The 27115-nt window shown below is 52.5% G+C and overlaps 4 protein-coding genes across 8 annotated transcripts in view; 2 read left to right on the forward strand and 2 right to left on the reverse strand.

Moving 5' to 3' along the window:
* CAMTA1 (calmodulin binding transcription activator 1) overlaps positions 1-72 on the reverse strand; it is a 240515-nt gene extending 240443 nt beyond the window's left edge. For all 4 annotated transcript variants that reach the window (XM_030508028.1, XM_030508031.1, XM_030508025.1 and 1 more), the window contains exon 1: positions 1-72. The gene's annotated coding sequence lies outside the window, so the exon portion shown is untranslated.
* Positions 73-17067, forward strand: DNAJC11 (DnaJ heat shock protein family (Hsp40) member C11). 2 transcript variants are annotated; one of them, XM_030508068.1, is made up of 16 exons: positions 73-256; positions 3032-3161; positions 3902-3975; positions 5130-5231; positions 9459-9587; positions 10238-10360; positions 10577-10650; positions 11295-11484; positions 11858-11943; positions 12360-12476; positions 13479-13634; positions 13913-13982; positions 14096-14153; positions 14756-14898; positions 15361-15490; positions 16025-17067. In XM_030508068.1, the coding sequence occupies exons 1-16, from the start codon at positions 185-187 to the stop codon at positions 16048-16050; spliced, it is 1680 nt and encodes a 559-aa protein (XP_030363928.1). In that variant the 5' UTR covers positions 73-184; the 3' UTR covers positions 16051-17067. The 2 variants fall into 2 exon arrangements, with proteins under 2 accessions (XP_030363928.1, XP_030363929.1); XM_030508069.1 differs by lacking the exon at positions 9459-9587 and having other exon boundaries at positions 107-256; positions 16025-16267.
* Positions 17042-23133, reverse strand: PHF13 (PHD finger protein 13). Its single transcript, XM_030508074.1, has 4 exons — positions 22963-23133; positions 22443-22544; positions 21554-22106; positions 17042-21158 (listed from the first exon to the last, which is right to left on the reverse strand). The coding sequence occupies exons 1-4, from the start codon at positions 22999-23001 to the stop codon at positions 20932-20934; spliced, it is 921 nt and encodes a 306-aa protein (XP_030363934.1). The 5' UTR covers positions 23002-23133; the 3' UTR covers positions 17042-20931.
* KLHL21 (kelch like family member 21) overlaps positions 23000-27115 on the forward strand; it is a 7426-nt gene continuing 3310 nt past the window's right edge. The window contains exons 1-3 of the mRNA XM_030507989.1: positions 23000-23241; positions 23762-24807; positions 25981-26386. Of these exons, the coding sequence (XP_030363849.1) occupies positions 23000-23241; positions 23762-24807; positions 25981-26386 (1694 nt within the window). The remainder of the gene's footprint in view (positions 23242-23761; positions 24808-25980; positions 26387-27115) is intronic.

Genomic DNA, 27115 nt, shown 5'->3' on the forward strand with positions numbered 1-27115 from the left:
CGCGCGTCCCGCGCCCGCCGCCGCCTCGCCTCACGGCGCTCTGGGCGGGGCTTGCCCGCGCCTGCGCGGACACCGCAGCGCAGCCGGAGCGCACGGGCAGGCTCTCTCGATCCTCCGCGCCGCTGCGGGGCGCGGCAGCGCGGCCCTCCCGCCCTTAGCGGCTGCGAGGTGAGAGGTCGGGAAGATGGCGGCGGCCTTGGCGGAGGAGGTGCCGGACAACGAGGACTATTACGCGCTGCTCAACGTGCGGCGGGAGGTGCGGCGGGGCCGGGCGCGGGGCGGCGCGGGCCCTCACCCCCGTGCCCGCGGGGCAGGCCCCGGCTCGGTGTTCGGTGGGGTCGGAGGGAGCCGCGGCCGTGCAGGGCGCCGTTGGCTCTTTGCCGTCGCGGTGTGGTCGGTGCTGTGAGCGCCTTCCGAGGGCCCCCGTAGTGGGAACGGGCGCGGGACAGCGGGAGGATGCGGGGTTCTCGGTGTTGCTGAGAGGAAACGAGGTGTGAACTGGTGCAGCCTCGTTATGCTGGAGCTGTTCGGCTCTTAGGAGGTGGCTGCTGTGTTAATAGCGTTGCTTATAAGGGCAAAGGGCTGAATGTATCGACTGTGTGCTGTGTATGTGTCAATATATCGATATAGATACGTATCAATATACCAATAGTTCATTCTGTTGAATGCAAGAGCTCTCTCTATATGTGTGTATATATATATGTGCTGCGTGCATGTGTGTATAAACAGACTTCACTTTTCCAGCCTACATATTCACAAGGGGAATGGCTTTAACCTGCCAGAGGGGAGACTGAGATGAGCTCTGAGGCAGAAGCTCTTCCCTGTGAGGGTGCTGAGGCCCTGGCACAGGGTGCCCAGAGAAGCTGTGGCTGCCCCATCCCTGGCAGTGTTCAAGGCCAGGTTGGACACAGGGGCTTGGAGCAACCTGCTCTAGTGGAAGGTGTCCCTGCCCGTGGCAGGGGGTTGGAGCTGGATGAGCTTTGAGGTCCCTTCCAACACAAACCAGTCTGTGGTTCTGTCAGTTTGAGCTGAAGAAGGTTTTTACTGACGTGCATAATAGGAGTTGTGGATATCCCCGTTTCCAAGGGGAAAGTGCCCGACAGTGGCTCCATTTGCAGAACTCCCTGATGCTGTGCAGAACACTGAGCTCTCTGTAGAAAACTCTGTGTTTCACTCACTGTGAAATCCAGCGTCCGGTCAGCAGCATCTGTAACTCACCCCCCTGCAGCGTGCGGCCGTGGAGGTTAAAAGACAGGCAGGAAACACACGAGGGTTGTGACTGCCTGGGAAGTTAACAGCGAAGGCTTAATAGTTAACTTAGCAAAGGTGTCAGCTCTTTGGCAGACCAGAAAACGCAGGTTTGGTCAGCAGGGACCCGGAAACCAAGTTAAAATGGTCTTCGAGGGAGCGATTCCGATGGAGAGTAGTAGTGGCTGCTCTGTTAATTACCCCTTGCTAATTAAATTCAGTAGTAGTACCCCGCGCAGCAGTGGAATGCGGCGTGCTCACATTTCCATGTGCTGAGCCAGCCTGGGGTGATGCAGCAGCTTAAAATACCAGTGAGCCCTGAGCCTCGCACCGGCGCCACTCTGTGTGCATGGAATGGTTTGTCTTCCATAGATTCCAGCGCACTAAAGCCGTGCTGACACGTTTGAGGTGTTAAATGAAGCCGTTCAGACCCCAGGTAGGCAGATGGGACGCCTTTGGATTGTGCCTGCGGATTTTGGTGATGGAAATGTAACTTATGTATGGTTATTCCTGACTTACACATTTCACTGCAGTTGGAGTTGATGTCAGGATTCCTTCAGTGGTTTCTAAGAGGCTGCTGCTCATGAAATATTGAACCAGTGACCCGAGCTATTCAATGATGATGAAATGCCCAAGCTAACGTTTTATTGAACGTGGCATCTATGAAAAATGAAACTGCTCATTTCTATTAGATAATCAATAGCACATTAAACCATTTATCATTAATTTGATTAAAGAATGCCGTCTTAGACCCTTACATCCCCCTGCCTTCCCAGCCGAGTTTAAATTCGATGTCTGAGAAAGCAGGTAATAAGAAGAAGAAAGCTAATCTGTAGCTATGCTTGCTGTCTTGAGGCCAGCCTATTTGGCAAGTGTTTTGCTGTATCATTTAGAAACATTAACTTGAAATAGTGCATATGTGCAGAGAAACATTTATTCTAAGCTGTCATCAAAATCAAATGGATTTCTATCTTTGGTGCACAAATGGTTGCATTTCTTTGATGAAAACCCAGACTCTGCTTACCATGGGTTGGAAAAAAAAGTGTTACTTTAAGAAATGAGCTTTTGGGGCCTTTGTTTCCACACTGAAAGTGCGGAAAATGTAAAAGCCTCAATCGCTGAAGAGCATTAAGAGTAAATGAAATAAGTGTCTTTAAATTCTGCTCTCAACAGGTGTTTTCTGGGTGCCCCCTCCTCACTGGTGTTGTACTCCTGTCCCTCTCAGCCCTGCTGTAACAGAGGGGTGGTGTTTCCTCACAGGAGGCCAGCAGGTCCCTGTTGTGCTTTGGTTACTGTGCTGTGTGTGTGTCTGCTGGCACAGAGAAGCAGTGTCCTGCTCCCTGTGCCCAGGAACGAGTTCTTGGGGAGGTTATTGCATTGGTTCTGAAAGAGCCATCCCAAATACGTTTCCACCACGTGTCTTTGGAAGGAGGCTGGGTGGTTTTATTTTCTCTTGCTCTTCTGCATTGAACTGAGGAGACAGTAGTTGCCTAATGAAAATGAGGTGTGTTTGTTGGGGTTTTTTACTTAACTTTTCATACCTAGATATGCACTGATGAGCTATTGCTGTCACTTATTGCACTATAAGTAGTGTGGACACTAGTGGTGTGCATCATTGAATATTTTATTGCTGTATGTAGTGACACAAAAGTCCACTCCTCATTTTGTGTCAGTAAAAGCAGTGTAATGGGCTGACGGGCTTCTCTTTTAGGGCTGATCTTGAGCGTGGTCTCTTTCAGGTACCTTTGGTTGTGCTTTAATTGAGTTTCACTGCTCTCCTCAGGCCTCCCAGGAGGAGCTGAAGGCCGCCTACCGCCGGCTATGCATGCTCTACCACCCCGACAAGCACAGAGACCCGGAGCTCAAGACGCAGGCGGAGCGGCTCTTTAACCTCGTGCATCAGGCCTATGAAGGTCGGTGGAAGTCTGGAGCTTGCAGGAACTGTGTTCAGGGGTTTCTAGGAGGGGACTGTGTCTCCGTGCTGCTTCTTTCAAGATCTATAATGTTCCAAAGTCATATTAAATTTGCTGATACTTGGTGATGCTGTGTGTCCTCTCCTGTCCTGTAAATCAGAGGAGCAATGCAGTACAAAAGCACTGGTTTTTTGGGAGGTTCAAATTCTACATATGTTTGTGCAGTTCCCCTGTAGCTGATGTTTGGCAAGGCACGAACTGCTTCATGGAAGTGGCTTTGTTAGTGTTTGGCATGTCTGGACTGGGTGGAAAAGGGTCAGCGGACAGGGAGATCGAAGACCAGGGGCTGAGCAGAGGGGGATGTCGATCCTCCACAGAGTTTGCAGGGAGGAATTGCTGCCATGGAATTGCTAATAGTGCCATTGATTGTGGAGGGCTCATGTCAACCTTCTGTCAGAGGAAGGAACATTAAAACCCTGCTGCATATTCAGCCAGCCTGCATGTCTCCTCTGTGTTCTTTTCACTTTCTGATTTTAGAAGAAAGAAAAAAACCCCAAAACCAGGAATTTGCTGGGGGAAAAGTCAGTGTGTCCTGATAATACAACATGTGGGACTTAATGTAAAAATTGGATGAGCAACATGTTTCCAGGATCTGTGCTTGAACTGCAAATAACACTAGAGTGTTGGTCTGGGAAGACCAAACACTGAGTTCTCCCCTCTCTTTTGATTTTGACTTGCAGTGCTTAGTGATCCACAGACCAGAGCCATCTATGACATTTATGGGAGGAGAGGACTGGAGATGGAAGGATGGGAGGTGAGAGAAATGTAGCACCTTATGGCCAGTGGAATCGACTAAACTCACCTTTATCTGACATTCTGTTCTATCGAGCTGCACTGACACCTCGATGGTAACAAATGCCTGTTTGTTTGCAGGCATCCTTGTTCAGTTATTTCTGTCTCTGCTGAAACACCGTGATGGATTTTCAAAGAATACTTCAGGGTTTCACTTGACAAGAGAACAATAAGCCTGACATTCCGAGTTCCCTAATAGGATATTACCGTGACAGGCAACATCTTTGTCTGAGATAGATGCGTTGTTATTGTCCATCGAGTCTCATCTTTTTCCTCTGAAACCCTTTTTTTTTCAGCATTATCTGCCTCTGAGTTGGAAATGACTTTTTCTTTCTGGGCTTTTTGGGGTTGGTTGTTTTCTTTATTATTATTTGGTTTTTATGGGCTTTGAAAGAGAACTTGTCCACTTGTGGCTTTCCTGTTAAGTCCTCTTGCTACCCTCTGCCAGTCTTGGTTGATTGCACTAGGCTGCTTGCTGCAGAATCGTCTTGTAATGGGTCAGGTCAGTACCAAGGTCAAGTTTGGAGTTAGTAGCAAATGTGGAGCAGTGGCAGCATGTAACAGGCAGTTTTGAGGTGCTTGTGGCAGGCTCAACCTTGTTCTGAAAAGGCAAATCCAATACTCTTTCTATCCATACCTAGAGCCATACCTGTTTCAAATCCCTCGTTCCCTGAGCCATGTAAGGTAAACAGTGTAGCCTAAAATCACAAATCTCTCACTTCATCAGTTACCTCAGGCCAGAAACTTTCAGTCATTCTCATTTTTGTGTCTACACCTAGCAGAGAAGTTAACATAGCTGTTGGCAGTGGCTGTGCTGCAGTATCTTATACTTGTGGTTTGAAAGCTATTTGGCCTGGTTTTGTCAAGGGAAAAGAAAGAACAAGATCACTTTCCCTTCTCTCAAAGCATGGGGATTTGTCTCATGCCTACCATTTGGTCTGGCCCAGGTGTTTGCTTCCAAACTCTGAGTATTGAGGTCGGTGCAGCGTGGCTTACAGCAGCAGCAGGGCAAGGTGTTAGAACACAGCAGGTCAGAGGAGCTCGTCCCATCAGCAGGGTGATACCCTCAACATCCTCTCTCTGCTAATCTCTGGGGTTTCATTTCTTTCCGAGCAGGTTGTGGAAAGGAAGAGAACTCCAGCTGAAATCAGGGAAGAATTTGAGCGTTTGCAGAGAGAGAGGGAAGAGAGAAGACTGCAGCAGCGAACTAATCCAAAGGTAAGGAAAGACTTCATCCTAGTCTGAGGAGTGAATCTGTGAATCATTACGGATATGCAGGGTGTAATGAGCCTCGGTGAGGGGCTATGGTAAATAGCACCTTAGGTAGCTACACTTAGTGAGTTACTCATCCTTTTTTGGACATGCAGTTTCTTTGGACAATGTAGGGAAAACAGGTGATTCTCTGAACAGCAGTCCTCTATTGGAAGCTCTTTTTCTTTTTTTCCTTTGAAACATGTAGGAGCAAAATCTCTCTTTCAGCAATTGCAAGGAAATAAACCTAACACTGAAATGTTTGTGGTTTCTTTCCAAGTGTTCCAGATAAAATGAAACTCCCTGCAGTACCTGACAGCCTTTCCCTTGGACATGCTGGAGTGTCACAGCAGCACAGGGAGATACTCAAACACAGCTTAGAAACCAATGAAAAATGCAAGGCAGGTACCAAAGCAGCTGTAGAGCAGAACCTTCTGCTGCAGCACCACGAGCAAAGCCAACCTGAGCAGGGCTGGGGGCTTGCCAGGGCCACAGCTAGAGCCTGTTGTAGCAAAGCTTGATCACACTCTCTGGATGAGGCTTATTGAGTATTCCATTCCCATCCCTTGGGCTGTTGGAGCAGCCATAAACTGCCTCCAAATGACCAGCTCGCAGCTGAATCTGGGCTGCTCAGAGAGGATCAAGGATACCGTGTCGAGGATGATGCTCTCGTAGTAGGGCTGGGATGGCAGAGAGAGGTAGGAACAGGGACTGGCTGCTGCTTCCTCTGTCACCTGCTGTGACTGGAATGCTCAGACAATTGGGAATGTCAATGGCTCTGCTAGCTCTGGGCTTGATAAGGTGGCTGGGCAGACCCAGGTTTGGTCAGCGTTGTCCTGACTGAGCTTTCACAGCTTGTTGAATCACAAAAATCTTGGTTCAGTTGGAAATCCGTTTCTTCTGTGCAGTGCAGAAGTGCTCCATGGTGGGGGAGCCTTCATGTTCCTCTCTCTGCCTCAAGGTAACCGTGCAGATGTTTGCCACAAAACAGGCAGGTTGAACTGTCTCTGCTGGAGATGAAGGTGATGGGGGCACAGCGTGTTCTTGGAGAGGGACGGGGTTATCTCCACCTCATGCTTTGCTGTGACTTCAGGAGTTTGACATTTCATCTGGATGTCTCACCGTGGCAGTAAAAAGTGGAGCTGCTTTGTAAGCCTCAGCCTCTGTGTCCCAGGATAAAACCAGCCATCTGGGTGATAACAGCAATTGCTGACTGGCAGCCTATGGAAACGTCTCTCCAGGCAGTGTTCCTGTGGAATGGGGCAGTGCAGCTGGGATCGTTTCATACACGAGCGCAAGTTAGTTTAAATTTCCAACATTTTGGCAGGTCTATAAAACACTTCCAGCGAAATAAAGCATTTTAACCAGGAACGTTGAGCAATAACCAGATGTAGGCAATTTGGCAGGGTTCAAATTGAGTCTTCTGTTTGCTTTTAGAGCTTTGTTTTTGCTCTCAAAGATGTGCAGAAGGGTTGAAAAGTTCATTACTTGATTTGAGAAGAACCGCATCCTGTGAGGAGAAATTACATCCCTTCCCTGCTGCAGAAGGTCAATGCAGGTCCCTCAAGGCTTAGTCTGGCACAGCCTCTGTAAGTCACCTTCTAGAAGGCAACCCCCTAAGAAAAAAAGCAAGGAGGGGTATGTTCATCTCTGGCACACGTCTTAATTCCATCAGTAAAGTCTGTTTTCACATTCACAGAACAGCAAATACATGTAAAAGACGATCCCGGATAACTCTGGTGGTTCTGTAGCGCCGTTCCCCAGCCTCCTGCCCTGCTGGGCTGGTTCACAGCATGCTCTGTGTGTGCTGCTGACTTCCAAGCAGAGCTTTACAGCTTTTTCCCTGCTGCTCTTTCCTTGGGGAGGGCTTCTTCATTCCCAATGGGCTGAGCAGGTGGCTGACGGGGGGCAGCGAGCAGCAGCGGTCCCCCGCTATCATCCGGTGGCATAGGGGGGTGCTCTTGTTCTCTGGGAATATTTTTAACTTTACCATCTGCTGCTTTTCCTGTGCTTGTGCCCGAGCCAGTTCCTTTGCTGGGATCTATAGACCTCTGAGGGTGACTTCACCTGCCTGGCAGGAGGTGAGATGTCTGCGCGGAGCCCACCGAGCGCCGCAGCCAAAGGCGGCTCAACGCAAGATCCGCTGAGGAGCAGGGAGGATGGGAGATGCTCCTGTCCTCTGAGTGGGTCTTTCCTGGATAGGTTCAAGTGTTCTTTTTCCATTGAGAGGGATGTTTGTAGGTGTGAAAAAGGAAATCATAAGGTTTTGAATATGATTGAAAGGAAGGAGGTGCAGTGAATTTCGGGGATGTCTGTGGCCCTCGGTGCATCTTTACAAAGGGTATAAGCATTGTGGCACCAATAAACACAGTACAGTAAGATGGTTTCAGTGGGGTTCTTAGTGCAAATTCTTGAGGAAGCTTTACTGCTGCTTGTGTCCCAGCCTGAGTTGAAAATAGAGAGTTTTCTGCCTTTGCCATTCAAATTCCTCATGCTTACTACTCAGATTAATATCCCTGGTTTAACAATGTCTAACTCGGAATTCCAGGTTGCAGTCTGACAAAGGTTCTGTGCCGAGTGTGGTGCTCCACATGGAAAACTTTCTTTCCACCCTGCCTCTGTTACAAAGATCTTGGGTTTTACACTTCCTTGAATTGAGGAGCATCCAGGAAAAGTGGACATAGTCTCTCTTTTGTTAAAATAAATGCTCACCTGTTTCTAGATGCTTTCGATCGGCCACTCTGGAGCACATTTGCTGGAATCTCATGGAGTGCAGTTGGCACTTCCATTTCTCTTTGGCTGTTCTACTCCATGTCTTTCCAGAGGGCTGGATTGCAGCGCGGGGCTGCACCACTTCCTTCACAGTTGATGTTTTGCCTTTGCTTCCCTCTTGTTTTGGCCTTGATTCAAGGAACAGCACAGCGTAGGAGAGGGCTGAAACTGAAGAAGCTGCAGCGTCTGGGGAGCAGATCCCTTGAAGGTGACTTTGCAGAGGGTTCCTGGAGAGTGGCCTTCTCAGAAAGGGCAGGAGCTTCCCGCTGTTCAGAGTCCTCTGGGAAGTAATTGCACCTCCCTGTGTTAAAACATTTATCCAGTTTTTGCTGCCTAAGAAATCAGAAAATAAACACAGAGAAGAGGTCGGGAATCTCCACAGCAAATAAATAGTTGGGAGTCAAACCAGAGAGAAGTTTTGAGCCCTGCTAAACTCTGCAATTCTTCCTATATTTATGGTTCAGCACTTGATTACAGTGGGGGGAGCAAGGGATTGAAATAAGAATTTATCCCATCCATACCTGCGCTCTGTGCGAGGGGGGTTTGTACCTAAACAGCTCTTGGGTTTCTTTATACAGATTGCTCAGAGTTTATTCTGTGCTTGTGCACAGAGGGGTTTTTTTATTGCAATTGGTACATTTTATATGAGCTGGAATGCTGTTTAGTAGGTCTACAGGGAAGGTTTGCAAAGCCTCTTGAAGTTATGTGACCCAGACAAGGATCTAATCATGCCCTTTTCAAAGAAACCCGCTCTTGCAGTTCGTCTGAGCGAGCACAGCAGCAGGTAGCCAGACTATTTAGCTGTGGCCTAGTTTTATGTAGGAATAAGCTGAGAAAGGAAATATTTACCACTTGCTAAAAGTCTCTCTTCGTCAAGCTTTTCTTCTGCTTGCCAGATATAAACTAGGAAAAAGAAAACTCTTGACTAACAAGGACAATTGCAGGTGAATGATGCAGCTCAAAATGAAGTTGTTTCAGGTAACTCCTAAGAAGAAAGCATTTAAAGGATTTCTGGCCAAGTTCCATTGAAGAAAATCAATGTCTAAAATATATTGTTTCAACTTTAAAATACTGACAGAGCAGAGTCAGTTGTGGGGGAAGCAGAAACCTGCTGTGTTAAGTGTTCCACCTGCTTCTGTCATGTGTCACAATAGAAGAGTTACCTGCTAGCGTTACAAGTTGCATTCCTGCTGGAAAACTGCCTTTTATCCCGTTTATTTCATGATTTATATTGCTGATTTAGGATATTGTAATTGTTCATTTTGTTTGTCCTGGATATGGAAGAAATGCATTTTAGAGTGGAAAAGGAGCAGAACAAGAAAAAGCTGCAAAAAATATACTTGTATACAAGGCTGGTTTGGCCATTTGGCCTGTATTGGGTGTTTGTTGATGCCAAGTACTTGTTTCTCTGTCATTCCTTAGGGAACAATTAGTGTTGGAATAGATGCCACCGACCTCTTTGATCGCTATGAGGAAGAATACGAGGATGTGCCTGGGAGCAGCTTTCCCCAGATCGAGATAAACAAGATGCACATATCCCAGTCCATTGAGGTGAGGGGAGATGCTGCTGCAGGGGGAGCGGGGCCGGGCTAAGGAGGCAGAGGAGAATGGCACAGGGGGGCCTCATCTTGGCGTGTGGAAGGGCATGATCCCCAAAATGGATGGGAAAAGGAAGGTTCCAGCAGGGAATGTGTTTGTGCGTTGGCTGCGGCGGTCCTGCCTGCAACGAGGCTCAGTCACTACTGAAAACAGGTCTCTGGTTCTCGCTAAACATGGACTATTTAGTGTATGAGACCAAACGGCACCCAGTTCTGAGCGTGTGGGTAGGAAAAGAGGGGGAGTGTTTCCTCTGTTCCAGAGAGCTGAAGAAGTTTAGTCTGCTGGCGAGATTAGAGGGTTTGCAGCTCAGGGTCAGGGCTTCAAGGAGGTGCATTAAAGATGTTTGGTACTGTATGAATTATCTCAGGTTTTGCCACACTTGATCTTTGACTACAAAATTTAGAGCAAGTGTGGCCACGTCTGGTTCAAACAGCTTGTCATGCACTAAGCACCTGGGCTTAGTGCGTGACAAGGATTCAGCTGGAGTGTTACCTGTCCCTGTGCTTGCACTCGCTGCACTCACGATTACATCCTTGCAGGACGTGCATTAAGTGTGTGAATTGGGGTCAGAGGGATTGGTAACAACATATTCATCTTTCCAGGCACCACTCACTGCCACAGATACAGCAATACTGTCTGGTAACCTTTCCACCCAGAATGGGAACGGAGGTGGATCGATTAATCTTGCTCTGAGACGAGTGACGTCTGCCAAGGGATGGGGAGAGGTAAGAGTACTCCCTGTTACACATAGAGTACTCCCTGTTACACGCAGAGTACTCCCTGTTACACACTTTTATATCCAGGCTATTTCAGGCCACTTGGTTTGGTGTTTATTTTCTTTAAGGGACTTTAGCTCTGATTACTCAGAAGCTTGTGAAGTACTTTGTCACTGTTGTAAAAGATGTTTTCTTCTAACAATTTGGCCTTGTGCATTTAAACAGTTGGAGTTTGGAGCAGGAGACCTTCAGGGACCTCTCTTCGGTCTGAAGATATTCCGTAATCTTACACCAAGATGGTAAATATTAGGAAAATGGTCTCATGGTTAATATTCCACACTAAGGAACTTAACGGATTGAATTCTCTTCCATGTTAATTCTGGATTTGTTTTCTATCCTACAAATAAGGTATTTCTTCTTTAGATTTCAGGTTGCTCTTCAGTGCTGATCAGAATGTTTGTATTCTTTTTATGTGTTGGTGTCCTCCTCCATTTTCATACTTCCAGTTTAAGGAAGGTCTGTGTTCCACGTCCTTAGATTCGTATTTGATCTTGTGATGATTTGTGCTACTTGAGGCATGATCTCAGAGTCAGAGCAACAGAGGTTTGCTGTGGGAGCAGAACAAAAAACTGGGGAGCTCTTCTGGGGCTTCCATGTGTGGGATGGAGTTTCTGACAGCAAAAAGAGGAGGTGATATGTCAGATTTTAGGGAAATAATGCCAAATTTGCCACTAGTGTCGTGTCCGTTTACAGACCAATAAAGCAGGGCATGAGCCTGCTCTTCCGGGCCGTGCTGTGGTCAGGTTTGAGTTGTTCCTGAAGCCCTCAGGCATCATGCTCTGTGCAGGATAGTGCCTGCATATTCAGCAAGGCTCCTGGGCAGGAGGGGATCGGGGGCCACCCTGTGGTTTCTGGCTGACGAGGCTTTCCTTGTGTCTCCTAGTTTCATCACTACAAACTGTGCGCTGCAGTTCTCATCCCGCGGGATCCGCCCGGGCCTCACCACGGTCCTGGCCCGCAACCTCGACAAGAACACCATGGGGTACTTGCAGTGGCGGTGGGGCATCCAGTCAGCCATGAACACCAGCATCGTGCGGGACACAAAAACCAGCCATTTCACCGTGGCGTTACAGGTGGGCCTCTTGCTGTACATTGGGGATGGTGGTACCATCCCCTGGGGGAGAAGTGCCTCTGCTTTCCTGTCCCAGCAGCGTTTTGGCTGGAGACTAGAGCATAACAGAGCAGTTGGTGCTGTCTGGTGTGAACATGTAACGTAGGGAACCAGCTGCACGACACTTTGCACCCAACATTGTCATAACTAATGGGGATCAGCTCAGGTTAGGGCCAGGATGCACAGCACAGGCTGCAGAGATTGCAGGCTGTAACCTCTAAGTGGCAACACTTCGCTGGTTTTCTGTGCCACTTAAAGGATGAGAAAGGAAATTCAGGGAACGTTCAGTGGTGGCCGAGGGTACATTTTCATACGTTTGTGCTCTTGTGTTTCAGCTGGGAATCCCCCACTCTTTCGTGATGGTCAGTTATCAGCATAAGTTTCAGGATGAGGATCAAACACGAGTGAAAGGTTCCCTCAAGTAAGTGCAGAAGAGGAAATTCACATTGCTCACAGCCTGCAGGACCTGTCCTCTCCTGCTGTTGTGAGCCTCCAGCTTCTGTGGTCTTTGGGAATCTGCTTTTCATTAATCTAATCTGGTAAATGCTGAAGTGAATGTCTTGAAGGCTTTGCTCTGTGTGCCTCTTCAGACAAACTTGTGTGTGGTATCTCTGTATCACCACCAATAAGAAACCCAGGTCTTGTACTGTGTGTACTACTTTACAAGCTAGAAAGGCTAATCTCATCTTGTTATATACACATTGAATCTTCCAGTAGCCAACACGTGCTGCACACAGATGTATTTCCATGTTTTGCTTGTTGGGGAATTACAGGATTCAGTAAAGAGCAATTTAAGAGTTTTCCCTGTCTTACATGGGTTTGGTTCTCTCCTCCTAGGGCGGGTTTCTTCGGGACCATAGTGGAGTACGGAGCAGAGAGGAAGATTTCCAGACACAGCATTTTAGGAGCCACCGTCAGTGTTGGTGTTCCCCAAGGAGTGTCTTTGAAAATCAAGTCAGTTCAGGTTTACAACTCTAGATTGCAGAGGCTGACCATAACCTGCATTATTCTGTTTCTGACATTCAGGTGGGATGGTCCCAATCTTAGGAGGACAATACAGGTATATTGATAGATCACTGTGACACGTTGCAGCTGCCCTCTGATACAAGTAGTGCCCATTGGAAGCAATGCGTGCCTTCTGCTGGCATTACTGTGAGCATGAGCTGCCTCTTGCAGGACCAGGGAGGGTGTAGGGGCATCAAAATACTCTGAAAATACAGCTTAAAGTATGTCCAGCTTTAAGGAGCACTATGGTAAGTGGGTGGAAGATGTTATTAGTAGAAATGGATTTAATTTCATTCCTGTTTTATAACACTGTCCACAGTAGATACCTGAAATAATGAGTTACCATTAACTAACACAGATGATTATGTTCTTAACATGATGCAGCTCACAGAGAGGGGCAGAACTCGGGGGGGGGGCGGTTCCTGTACTGGGGTGCACTTTTAATTAGTGCCCGCAGAGGGCGCGCCAGGACGCTGAAACTGCGGTGGAATGGGCTCAATCCAGCCCATGAAAACTAGAGTTTTCTGTAGTAAGTATTGTTATCAGCATCAGAAAACTATGAGCGCACACCTTCCTTGAAGGCACACCCCGGTGCTGTGAACAGAGACCTCCTCTATAAGCATTTTATTTTCTTTCAATGATGATGTTGGTCCCCTTCCTTGGTGAAATTGACTGAACAAATTCTCCAAAGATTAAAAAACCCCACATTAGAACGGTCAGGAACTGTCACAAGAGATGTCAGCTACATAAAAGTCTGTTATGGGTGGTGTCAGGTGTCCATCTTAGCGTTGTTTTGTTTCAGTTTATCAGATTTTGACCTTTTTGAGCTCATCAGTCATCGCTCCTTTGGTTCAGCAGTTGTTCAGCACCATACGCTGCACTAAGTGTACTTAATCAAGCATATTAAACACCGTATTTCCTCTCACCTGTCACTGTTCCCTTTTGTTCCAGGTTGAACAGGGCTAGCCAGACCTACTTCTTCCCTGTCCACCTGACAGATCAGCTGCTTCCCAGTGCTGTCTTCTACGCCACCGTGGGACCTCTAGTTATCTACTTCGCCATGCATAGGCTGGTCATCAGACCCTACCTCAGGGCACAGAAGGAGAGGTGAGCTTGTGAGACTGCGTTTTAAATTCAGAGCTGGGAAGTCCCACTCGAGTGCTTCTGGGTGCCAAGGTTGGGATATCCAGTGGCTCACTAGTCATCAGTACTCCTGAGCTCTGGAAACTGAACTGCCTACGGAATTACCTTGAAAGGTGGGGAAGAACCTTAAACCTGAGCTTGTGGGTTGGTTGTGATTGGGCTGGATTAGCAGAAATCTGCCACTCAGTGGCTGAATCCCATCCGCTGCATAGACCTGATGTGTGTTGACTTCCTTGTGCCAGGGAGCTGGAGAAGCAACGGGAGAGTACAGCCAGCGACATCCTTCAGAAGAAGCAGGAGGCTGAAGCTGCGGTAAGTCTTTCCCAGAACAAAGTCCCCTTGCTTAAAGGAAGCTGTTTTCACTCTGGGCTTTTCTCTTTTGGACACAGCGTCTGACACTGCTTGAATTTGCTCTGTTGCGACAGGTCCGGTTAATGCAAGAGTCTGTCCGGAGGATAATTGAAGCGGAGGAAGCCAGAATGGGTAAAGATTACACCACCACTTACTTGTGCCATAAATTTGGAGAGAGGAAGGAGCAGTGCAAAGGCTGGGTGGTTGAGAGGGAGAAATGCAAGGTATCGTTACTTCATTTCCACTCCTAATGAAGCACAGCATAATTGCTGTTGCGTATGTAGTTCCGTTAGGATTCAGCTTATGGTGCCTGAGCTTAGTAGGGATCCACTGAATCTCACCTTGGGATATGCTGTGAGGTGGATCAACAGGCTGAAGACAACAGTCTGGATTCACCTCACCACAAGAGGCGTGTGTGTATAGATGTGCAAGAGTGATAGTCTGAAGTTCAATTTGCTAACAGTTTCCAAGAGAATGTTCCAGAGTGGACTGACATCCCCTTGGATTGTCACATCAGCGTGGCACTGGAGTCATGTCCTTCTGTCCTAGTGCTGCTTGCTAACAAAAACACCCAAGTAGAAATGTTCTTCTATCTTGAGAAGCATGGGTCCAGGCGAGGAGGGTTCAGATAGCATTGCAAGCAAAAGGAAATGCTGGGGTGGTCTTTTCCTGGGGGTCTGCCTCCCTGCCGGTGGGAAGCCGGTCACCACGTCTGTGATTTCATGTGATTCCAGGTTTGATTGTGGTGAACGCCTGGTACGGGAAGTTTGTGAATGACAACAGCAGGAAGAATGAGAAGGTGAAAGTGATAGATGTGACTGTGCCCCTGCAGTGCTTGGTGAAAGACTCTAAACTCATCCTTACAGAGGCATCCAAGGTACGAGGCTGTTCTAAGCCCAGATGCAGGGTCTTGGGTGTGTAACTCAGAATTCCCATTGAACTGAAGGCTGTGCTGCCAGGGGATTTCTCCCATGTGCTGAAGCCAGTGCCTAGACCAGCTTACAGAAGCCATTCGCATACCAGGTGATATGAATCTCCAGGAGCTTCTGTTTCTCTGGGCATTTCCAGGGCCAAACAGCATCTCTGTATTTCCAGCGTGGGACTGTGTGTTACAGACTCTGGGCTGTACACCAGAAACTTCCCAACCCCCTGATTCGCTCCTGTCTGCATTTAGCACTTGCCATTGCAGAGCTGATTCCTTAGTTTCTTGTCTCATCTCGCTGGCAACAAAACTCCTTTTTAATGACGCCTCATTCTGGCACTAATAAATGACTCCGGTCAGCTGAAGAGCTGTGAAAGTCCATTCCCTGATGCTCACTCTGTCCTTCTCTGCTTCAAGGCTGGGCTGCCAGGTTTCTACGACCCCTGTGTGGGTGAGGAGAAGAGTTTGAAAGTGCTTTATCAGTTCCGAGGAGTTCTGCACCAAGTGATGGCAGCTGACAATGAGGCCCTTAGGATACCAAAGCAATGTAAGTAGCAAGGGCTGCTCTGCTTCTTCCTTTGGAAGTCAGTAGAGGATTGCTTCAGCTCTTCAGCACGCAGAACTGGGGTTCAGAGCTGGCGTTACTGAGATGGACTGACCATGAAATGCCTCTGGAGCATGACCTAAAAGAGCTCAGCACCACTGCAGCTGTTTATACCATCTAACCTGATAGATTTAACTGGGGTTAGAAGCAGAGGCCTCCTACAGCTGCTGGTGTCCCAGCCGGGCAGTTCACAGCATTGATTGCCCTTTGAGGACTGAATTGAATGTACGAAGGCAAGATGGAGGCTTGAGCCAGATTTCTTCCTCATCCCCATCTATGTGTCTGCCAAAACATGTTCCCTGACAGAATGATTTTCTGAACCCAGTATCCACTAGTGCCAGGTTTTGCTGGTAGGTCTGGGGAGGTGGCTAAAGGGCACAAACCTCTGTTTACTCTGTCCCTGGCTGGTGCTGGGTTCAAGCTGGGGTGTCTCATCCAGCAGAAGGGGTGCATCCATGTGTTGTTCTCACCCAACAGCTCACAGAATCGATGCTGATGGCTAATCTGGTGCCAGCGTGTGTCCATAACGGTACCTGGGTCAACGGAAACTACAACCTCCCCCCGGACGCTGCAAGTTTGAACAGAGACATTCTTATTTTTAACTACCCATATAGCAGGTGGTGTCCTACCAGTTCTGAGAGAAGCTGCTTCTCCAGGTGGCTCCACGGCAATACTGCTCTGAATTGTGGCTCAGTAACCAATAAAGCAACGTGGCTCTGACTGCGCAGTGCTTTGTGCTGAGGGTGCGCGAGCGGGCACCGAGCACCACCCGTCCTGCAGCCACCCCTCCTGCTGCCGTCTGGCCACGGCCCGTTTGGGCGGTCTCACCTCTATCTCCTTGCACGCAGCAGGGAAGACGACCTGTTCTCACTTCTCCACATGCTTCCTGGGGTAGGTAACACCTTTTTCTGCTCCTGAGGGGGTGTTAAGTTCTCTGGCCACCTCCTGTGTAAATCCTTTTGTTGGGAAGAAGACGGAGATTGTGTTCCGTCTCAAATCTGCATTTGAGATGTTCTTGTTAAGAACAAGTATGTTTGGAATTAAGTTCTTTGCCTTTTGTAAGGTGGACCTCTTCAGCTGCTAATTTCAGACACTGCTGTTCCAGACAAGGACACAGCGTGGGATAGTCTTGTTAATTCTTCTGCCACCTAGAACCACATATCAAGGTTTTCAGCGAAGCAAGGGGAGGAGAAGGACAGCAATTAATTTCATTCGATTCTGGTGCTGCAACTCTCTCTTCCCATCTAACTTATTTCTAGGGAAAAGAGGAATAGTAGTATGTAGTTTATACTACTACTATCTGGGCAGTGCAGCGTGGCTCTGACAGCTACTGCCAGAGATCATTTCCTGACACATACCTGGCCCCTGCTTCTGTGCAACTGCAGTTCTCTTTCCTCAAGTCAGTGTGACAGGAGAGTTAGATTGCCCAAAGCAGAGTTGAGCCAGGCTTGAAAGAGATGCTTCCCCATCTAAGAACAAGTTCATACAACAAAGGGGTGTTCAGGTGTTTTTATTAAGAACAAAACTCTTCAGTTGTGACCAGCTCCTGGTGCAGGACTTTATTTCGCCCACCACCAGTGTTCTGTTCATCTGAAACCAAATGTAAAATGTGCAATAAATTATACTCAGCTGAAACGCAGCCCACATTCCCTTTGCATCTGGAGGACACTCTGGCAAACCAAGTCCTGAGAAGCGAGGGTTCTGTAGATGTAACAGCACCCTGTCACATCCTGCTCATGGGCCTCTGTGACGGCTTGTGTGTGAAACAGCTGAACTGGAATGAGAAATAGCCTTTTTCATGTCCTGCCACTGCATGAAGTGTGTGGCCAAGAGTAAGAGCCAGCCCGTAGTGGCTAGGACATGGCAAAATACTCCCAGGAGGAGGACTGAGAGTTGTGTTTTGTATAAGCAAGTGCAAAATAGCAACAACACATTTACTGCTAATTACAAAGAGGAATCTTAGCCTGGCCCCGTGTCTGTCAGAGCAGTGACAGTGGGGAGTGTTCTCAGGAGAAAGGTTTGCACAATAAAACAATTGTCCCTGTTCCTGACAGCTTCCTGAGGTAGTTTCTGCTGTTACAAGTGTTTGCTTGCAGAGTCTGCACTGAAGTGTAGAGAGACAGCGCTGTGATGCTGAAAGCTGCTTTGGTACTTCACATGCCCCATGGTGTTTCTACACTTGAAAATTAACATTTCTGAGGGGCAGAGCACGTTGTTCCTGCTCCAGCCGATCTGTCCTGTAATGGAGTGGCATCTTCTGGTACAAACTGCAGGATGCCAGAGAAAGGGAGGTGGCACATCCGTCTGTAACAGAGCCAGGAACTGCTTCAGCCACCTGAACAAGGGGCTGGGAACACATGCTCATCTTTTCAGCCAGAGCCTCTGTGCAAGGGACAGATGAACCTTAACTGTGTACTTTGAACACCTGAATTTGCAGCTTTTGTTAAAGTAAAATCCCTCCCGATTAATACCAACACGGGCCTTGCCCCGTGCCCTGCTGAACATCACTACAAGGACATAGATTGTTTTTTCCTGCCAGATCAGCCCCCAGGGATTCAGCTCTTGCTTTTCCCCTCCGTTCAGGTACCATGAGTGCCCTTCCGCACCCATGAAGCTGCTGCAGCGGGTTCTTCTGCAGCACTTTAAGCCCAAGCTCCATTTTTGCCTCCCCACAGTGTCTGTAGCTGTTGAGTGGTGCTGAACTGTGTCCACGCGTGGACTCTGTGGCCCATCCTGCCCGTCTCCTCCTCGGGGCCAGGTCTGGGGTCAGTCTCTCCTGCTGAACACACTCCAGCCCACCTCCTCCTCTCATTCCCTACCAGTTTTAAAGAGACTCTAAGAACAGCCCCACTTGAGTAACCACTGCTCTCACTACCACCATTTCTGCTCTCTGAGAAGCTGCCATTTTACAGCTGCAGCTCCTCAGGGGCTTCTGTTTAGCACGAAATTAAAGCTAGAATTAAAATGGAAGCTATAAGCAACCAGAGATTGGCTTTTAATGTGATCCAGTGCCATTTCTAAAGCGTTGAGCCATCTTACCCTTGCCATGGTGCTAAGGCTGCTGCTCTGAGCGTGGCTGGCTGAGCGTGTACAGGAGCTGAGGTGGCACTGGTACCCCTTGGGCTGTTTGGGGGCCTCAGTGCAGCCCCATAGCAGGACCAGGGGCCATTGCACCCACAATCTACCTTATAACAGAGCTTGTGCAAGGAACAACTGCTCCAAGGAGGGGTGGGGACACCCATCAGCACATGAGAGGTGTCTGCAGCACGTCCCATCCCTACCTGGCTCAGGGAGGAGCGCTTGAGGTGTCACATCCTGCAGCCACCCGGCACAACTGCTCCACACACGGGTAAATCATAACAGCAGAGTCCTGAGTTCGGAATAAAACAGGAGCATTGTTCACTTGTTTCACGTTTAAGAGAAAAAAAAACCCTGGTTCATTAAAACAGTTTTAATGAAAAAATAAAGTTCTGAATTAAACTATAATTATACATGGCTGAAAGTGATCAACTAAAAGAATGGAGATGTTACTTGTTTGTTTCTCTCTGCTGATATTGTAACGTGCTGGACTTGTCAGACACCATCTATGGGGATAAATCTGGAAAGGTAACAGAACAAGAGTCAGTCACATTGGTTAGTATCGAACCTCGGTGAGAAAGAGCCAGTTCTCTTGGCGGTTTGCCTCTTCTCTCCAGGAACACGTTCCACAGAGGCCCGCTTGAGTTGCAGACACGCTGTAAACGCAGAGATGGCAACTTTCAGAGCAGGTCCAACCCTTGCGCAGCTCGCGACCGGGAGCTCCCAAAGCCTTTCTGTGGGCAGAGTGAAACGGCAGCATTCGAGAACTTTGGTTATTTTTCAGGCTGTAAAGAGCAGTCGGGGGCAAGTCTTTGGCAAACTCCTCGGTGGTGCCGAGCAGCTTCTGGAGGGCACCATAGCACGGTCTTAAGATCTTACAGAAGCTGGAGCTGGTTTCAGAACCCAGAGTCAGTTGGTGCAGCTTGGTGGAGCAGGACTCGGAGGCAGAAGCAGGTCAGAAGCACAGATGAACGTTGTGCAGCTCCCGTCCTGCTCCAGGCTGTCAGCTCTGTGGCACCCCGTGGCACCACGGTGCTGCTCTGCCCACAGCTCTATGTCAGACATCAGAGGAGGGTACCTGGCTCTGTGCTGGCGAGACCCCTGCTCGATACACACTGCTGGTCACTGAGGAACGGCGCTGCCATCTCAGCCTCACGTACAAGCCCGACTCCCCGTCACATCCCTCAACAGGATTCCCTTGGGAATCCCCAGGAAGTCGTCACATCCCTCAACAGGATTCCCTTGGGAATCCCCAGGAAGTCCCATCAAGGGCCTCAGCGCTCTCCTGGACTCCCCCACAGGGGATGGATCTTCATTGCACTTCACCTTGCTACCTGCAGAGCCGCATTTGCTTTTATCTGTATCGTCTGCAACCAGTAGGTTAAAGATTTGGGGGTTTTGATTACAAATCCAGTCTCAAAAAACAAACAGTGAAAACAAAATTCAACTCAGCTGCAGTACTCGGATGGAAATGATCGAGTCCCAGAGCAGACCTGCCAGGTTCTAGGTTTACTACGGCCGCTTTTGCAGTCCATGTTTGAATTCTGGGCTGAGGAAAGGGAGAGTCATCATCGTCCTAAAACAGCACCTTAGAGTTTAACAAAGGGCCGGGAAACGGAGCAAACTGCCTCCCCCTTCCATCGAGCTGATCATGCAAGACAAAGTCATGAGAAAGCACCATCAGAAGAGACCTTCTAGGGAGGAACCCGATGCTGCTGATCCCAAATGGAAAAGGGCTGCTCTCTTCCTTCCAACGCGCCGGCCCCCGGCGCGGGACAAAGTCCCGTTTTCACTTGGATGATGCCAAATCCCAGAACTCCCTGAGCCTGGGGAGGAGGCAGCAGATCGCCCAGAGCTCGGGACACATCAACACTCACCCCTACAGAGCCTTAGAATATCTGAGACTGATACGTACGGAACAAACGGGCAGGTATAATATTACACTGAAATTAAAACACATGGCCATTTACTTTTCAGACTCTTCACACAGACTCCCTCCTCCTCTTCCCGCCCCTCTTTGGAGGAGGAGCCTCCTAGCACAGAGGAGGTTTGCAGTCTCCCGATGGGATGAGAAAACGTACGTGGCAAAGGTATTATACATTCCCCCGACATCACCCAATCCATAGTTGTAACCGGACAAAACCCCGCTTGGTCTGTCCTTGAGCTAATCCATATCTAGCAGCAGTTGGGACCACTCGGCCTCTCCTCATCCCTGTCACCGCGGGCCGGCGGGCGGCCCCTCAGCCTGAGCAGCAGCAGTTCGGGGGAGCCCCCCCCCCGGCCCCGGCACCATCCAAATCCCCCCCTTAGTCCAGAAAGCGCCGGCGCGAGCCCGTCCGGGAGCGGTTGGAACGGCGAATGTCAAACTTGGAGTCCCGGCACTTCTGGCAAATGTAGACCTCGGGGACGTTCGACTTGCGGATTTTGGCGCAGGAGAGGTGGATCCAGGTGTGGCACTCGTTACACTCGATCATCGGCCGCCCGGCGAAAGGCTTCATGCAGAAGCAAGTGACCAGGTCCCACGAGTCGTCATCTGCAGAGAAACAGCGGTTTTAGTGGCCACTGCCTCGCCCACACTGGGAATTTACTCTCCTTTTACCTAAATTTACCCAAATTTACCCTAAATTAACTACCTGGGTTTCAAAAACAGGCACTTTGCTCATTTTTTCCGGGTCTCTTGCGCAGTAAGAGACTCTCAGTGTACAAAGGAGGCCGTAATCCAGGAGAGGAGAACCAGCTGCTTCTATAAAGCCACAGCTTTTCACTCAGTTTATTACAAAAGCAGCCAACCAGCCCCTCCTTTCCCCCCAAAACCCCATCTGCCACTTCACCCTGCACCTCACCATCAACCTCATTCTCCAGGGAAGCACCAAAGGGAGCAGCAGCACAACCACCAACTACCCCTCCATGCGAAGCCAGGCCACCTACCCGAATCCACCATGATGTCCTCGTCATCGCCGGTGCCGTCCTCGTCCCGGAACACCACCTGCTTGCCCTGCCGGATGACCGTGCGCTTGCCCACGCTCTGGATCTGCACGGCCGGCTCGGGCGCGCCGGCGGGGCAGGACCCGCTGGAGGGGGTGTCAGAGTCCCACACCGAGCAGTGCTCGGCCGCCGACGGCGCGTCGCCCTCGGACGAGGGGCTCAGCGGTGTCTCTACATAAGAGTCCTCCGCCTCCAGCTCCAGCAGCTTCTCCTCGTAGTCCTCCTCCGCGGACACCTCCGTTTCCCTCCTCTTCAGCTTTTTCTTCTTCCTGATCTTATCGATTTGCTTTCGCTCCGGCAGGAAGTTGCCGGGTTTCGCCCGCTGGAACAGGGAACCGTACGGTTTCGCTCGCTTGAGCTGACTAAAGTTCTTCCTGTTCTTAGCGGGCAGGGACACGGAGGAGGGGATGTCATTGAACCGGGGATCCCAGCTATCGCTGTCAATCGTCCCTCCGGTGCTGTTGGGGGGGCTGGGGCTGTTCCGCAGCGGCGTTTCCTGGACGAGGCCGGGATAAAAGCATTAACTCGGCGCTGAGGCACTGCGCCCTTCCCCCGGGGCGCATGGCCCAGCGCAACCTCCCGCTCTGCCCACACGCTGCCCCGGGGATCTCCAGCCGGGCAGGGATCGCCCGGAGCCATCCCGGCTCCGCGCTTCTCCCGCCCCCCCCCCCCCCCCCCCCCCCCCCCCGCGCCTCACCGCAACTCCCTTTTGTTTCAGGGACACGGGCGGAGGCGCGATGCCCTCGAAGAAACCGGTTTCGTGGTAAACCCCCGCGGATGCTGCTATCTACGGAGAGCGCGCCCCGAACCCCCCCCCCCGGTCCCCGCTCACCTCCTGCGGGTACGGGATGTAGCCGGCGTAGGCCAGGACGAAGGTGCAGAACTTGTTGAAGTCCTCCACGGTGCGGTGCCGCCGGGCGGCGGGGGAGAAGTCCTGTGGGAGCGCGGGGGGGGTCAGCGGCGGCGCCTCCTCCCGTCGAGCCCGGCCCCGCGCCGCCGCTCCCGCACCGAGCCCCGCCCGCCGCCGCTCCCCGCGCCGCCCCACCCCCACCCCCCGCGGCGAGCGGCGGGGCCGGGCACTGCCGGTGCCAACAACACCCCCCCCCCCCATAAACCCCGCACCCCCCCCCCCGCACCCACGGTACCGGTACCGGGGCTCCAAGCGGGCCGCCCCCCCGCGGCAGGGCACGGTCGCGCCGCCGCCATTCCTCGCCCCGACGGTACAAGATGGCCCCGGCCCCGCGGCGGGGAGCGGGCACCGGCGGCCGGGCCGGGCCGTGCCGGGGCGGGCGGCGGGAGATGCCCCCCCCACCCCCCCATCCCCTCCGTTTCCCCCGGGGGCCCCGGCTCACCTCCGGGGCGAACGGGGATGCGCAGGAGTCGGAGTCCATGTCCCGGCGCGGGCGGCGGAGGCGGGGCCAGGGCGGCGGCGGCAACCGGGCAGCGCCGACACCCGCGAGCCGCTCGGTACCGGCGGGAGGAGGCGAAGGGGGCGGCCGGGAGCCCGCGCGGGGCGCGCTGGGAGCCGTAGTCCGGGCGTGCGCAGTGGCGGGAGCGGGGGCCGCCGGGAGCGAGGCGGGGCCGGGCGGGGCGGCGGCACGTCGGGCGGAGCGGAGCGGAGCGGAGCGGAGGTGAGCGGGGCTCGGGGACCGGCGGCACCGGGACAGGGACCCGCTGCAGCGCCGCGGCTCGGCCCAGCGGGACGGGGAGCGCTCGGTACCGCGGGGCGGCCGCCTCTTGAAGCTCGATCCTCGGGGCCTCCGCCCTCGGTAACGACCGGCCCCCCCCACCCCGGGAGCTTCAGTGACTCCCGTAGCCCCCGCGGAGCGCGGCGGGGCCGGTCCGAGGTGCCCGCGGCAAGGGCGGAGCGGTCGTGGATGTGCGGGGAAACTCCGCGATGGGCCTCCGGGAAAGAGAATTAGACGGGGCGGGCGGGGGGGCAGCTGCCAGCGCCGCTCGTTATGCAACTGCCGCCGCTCCGCATCGCGGGTGGCTTTGGGGCTGTTGAGTCTATCCCGCTTCCTCACCCGGGGACGTTTATCCCTGGAATAACCCTCTTTCCCTTTATTATCCCCGCTTTGCTGTCCCTGCCCCGCAGGCTGCTCCCCGCGTGGCTCAATGCGTGCTGTGACACCGTGTGCTCTCCCGTAGGCACGGCATGGCGGCCAACACCGGCAACAGCGGCGGGACGGCGGCGACAGCGACGACGCCACCCGGGGAGCCGGCGCACGCGGTGTCGCTGCTGCGGGGCCTGAGCGCGCTGCGAGCGGAGCGGAGCCTGCTCGACGTGACGGTGGTGGCGGGCGGGCGGGAGTTCGGTGCTCACCGCGCCGTCCTGGCCGCCGCCTCGGGCTATTTCCGCGCCATGTTCGGCGGGGCGCTGCGGGAGGCGCGGGCCGAGCGCGTGCGGCTGCACGGCGTGGAGCCTGAGTGCCTGGCACGCCTGCTCGACTTCGCCTACACGGGCCGCGTGGGGCGGCTGGGCCCCGACATCGCCGAGCGCCTGCTGCGCGCCGCCGACCTGCTGCAGTTCCCCACCGTCAAGGAGGCCTGCGGCGCGTGGCTGGCGCGGCAACTGGAGCCCGCCAACGCCTTGGACATGCAGGACTTCGCCGAAGCCTTCGCCTGCCCGGCACTGGCAGCCGCGGCGCACCGCTTCGTGCTGCGGCACGTAGGGGAGCTGGGCGCGCAGCTGGAGCGGCTGCCGCTGCCGCGGTTGCTGTCCTACCTGCGGGACGACGGGCTCTGCGTCCCCAAGGAGGAGGCTGCGTTCCAGCTAGCGCTGCGCTGGGTACGCGCGGACCCGGCCGCCCGCGCCCCGCTGCTGCCCCAGCTCCTGGCACACGTGCGCCTGCCCTTCGTGCGCCGCTTCTACCTGCTGGCGCACGTGGAGGGCGAGCCGCTGGTGGCGCGCTGCCCGCCCTGCCTGCGCCTCCTGCAAGAGGCGCGCGACTTCCAGGCCGCCCGCCTCGACCGGCACGACCACGGCCCCTGCGCCCGCATGCGCCCGCGGCCCTCCACCGGCCTCGCCGAGATCCTCGTCCTCGTCGGTGGCTGCGACCGCGACTGCGACGAGCTCGTCACCGTCGACTGCTACAACCCGCGCACCGGACACTGGCGCTACCTGGCTGAGTTCCCCGAGAACCTTGGAGGGGGCTACAGCGTCGCCGCGCTGGGCAATGACATCTACGTCACCGGTAAGGCACCGGCGATGGGGTTTCCATTGGGTTCTGGCATGAGACTTGGCTTTTCTTGGGGCAGTGGAGACTCGGAGGCTCTGCTCTGGCTCCAGCCCCAAGGCGGGCGGAGGGACTCCTGGAGTCGGTGCTGGATTTAGCAGCTGGTCTTAATCCAGGCGGTATTTTGTCATGACTAATGCTCCCGAGCACGCAGGCGGCAGATCTTGCAGTGGTGGGACTTTGTCACCGCTCACTCCGAGGGGCAGGAGTGACCCGGGAGGGGTTTGGATTTCTCCCCATGAAGGAGGTGTTTGGGTGCAGAGCCCCGTGAATCACAGCCCAGGCGGGTGCTCGGGGCAGGGGTGTGTTGGAGCCCCCGGTGCCTCAGCCGGGCAGTGCCTGTGAGTCACACGGTGCCTTCCCCAGCACGAATCCTGCTCCCGCAGCCCGCTGGGGCTGCAATGACTTGTCTCAAGGTGACACTGTGTGTAAATTTGGCTGTTCATCTGCATGGAGGTGCCTCCTTTGAACTACATCCCTGTAGCTGGAGCGGCAGCCCTGCGGCAGCCGTAGCAAGCCAAGCCGGGAAGCCAACAGAGCAGCTTGCCCTGGGTGTGCAGGACACGCTGGCAGGGGCTTGAAGGGCAAGTCAAATGCAGGTGAATAGAAAACTGCTCGTGCTTTGGGCACGAGCAGAAAACAAGGCTCTGCTAAGGGCAGAGGTGTATAAATGATGGGCTGCCGCACAGCGCGTTTGTATGGATGCCCTTATGTCCCATGGGAGCTTCCCAGAGTGATCCCAGGCAGGTCCAGAGGTGCAGATGCTGCCGGGAGCCTGGTGCTTTGGCAAGGCTGCTGCTGGTGGGGAAATTTGGCTGTCCTGGTTCGTGTTGGTGTTGTAGCACAGGCAGAGGAAGGGTTGGGAAGCCAGGCAGGGGTGAGTGCTGCCTCCGCTGTGTCACAGTGACGGAGCAGGGGTTGCAAAACGGGAGAGGAGATGGTTATTTAGAAGGATGAAGCAGTCAAACCCGGGAGAGTCATTCTGAGTCATGGCTGAGCGCAGGGACAGCACGGGAGAAACCCTTCCTGGCTTGTTGGGAAGCAAACAGTGCAAAACCCCAGTTAAACCCTCACGCTGCTGCAGTCCCCGGAGCGTTTCCCTGCTCTGAAGCTTGCCGTGCTGTGCCGCAGGGGGATCCGATGGCTCCAGGCTGTACGACTGCGTGTGGAGGTACAACTCCAGCGTGAATGAGTGGACAGAGGTGTCTCCCATGCTGAAGGCCAGGGAATACCACAGCTCCACGGTGCTGGACGGGCTGCTGTACGTGATCGCCTCGGACAGCACGGAGCGCTACGACCACGCGCTGGATAGCTGGGAGGCCCTGCAGCCCATGCTGTACCCCATGGACAACTGCTCCACCACCTCCTGCCGTGGTAAGCTGTTCGCCATCGGCTCCCTGGCTGGCAAAGAGTCCATGGTGATGCAGTGCTACGACCCCGACAGCGATCTCTGGACCCTCGTGAACTGCGGCCATCTGCCCCCCTGGTCCTTCGCCCCAAAGACCGTCACCCTCAATGGCCTCATGTACTTCATAAGGTGAGTAATGGGAGCAGGAACCCCCTTCCCCATGAGGCAAGACCGGGGTCTTCCAGGAGGGCATGTTGTAAGAGAGAAGGGGAGGGTTGTAAGAGCACACTGCATTGGGAAGGCACAGCAGTGCTTCCTCTGATGGGTCTGTAAACCGCTGCACCTCTTTCCTCAACTTCTGTTGTACACAGACCTCAAAGAACCGTGCTTAAAACTGTGTAAAAACATGGGAATCTGACCCACGGGCTGGGAACAGGCAGGTATAAATGGGGCTGAAGTCAGCGGCGCTGCTTGGAAATAGACTTCTCTGTTTTCTTGGCTTCAACCCCCCTTGTTGCTATAAATAAGTGAGCAAGCTCCAAGAAAACGTTAAGCTGAGCGCAGGAGAGGACGTCTTCCTTCTCAGCAGAGATAAGAGACTGCAGATGAAATGATTGGTCACTATTTTTAAGCGCCTTTCCAAACTGGGACTTAATTACCCATCCGAGGCTGTCCTGGTGGCGCAAATGCTTCAGTTATCCACCTAATTAAAAATAAACGGGAAGGCATGTGAGCGCCGGAGCGTTTCATCGTGTTGTGCTGACTTTGAGCAAACAGAGACCTCTGTGACGGCCTCCAGACACATTCCTCTATTTTTAATCTCCTCTTGGATTGCAGAAAGCAGCAACTTCCAGCCCAGACCTTTTTATTTGGCGCATTTAGGTTCAGCTGAATGTCTTGGTTCCCGGCAGTTGCTTG

Source organism: Strigops habroptila, chromosome 16, assembly GCF_004027225.2.
Source record: "Strigops habroptila isolate Jane chromosome 16, bStrHab1.2.pri, whole genome shotgun sequence".
NCBI classification, from domain to species: Eukaryota; Metazoa; Chordata; class Aves; order Psittaciformes; family Psittacidae; genus Strigops; species Strigops habroptila.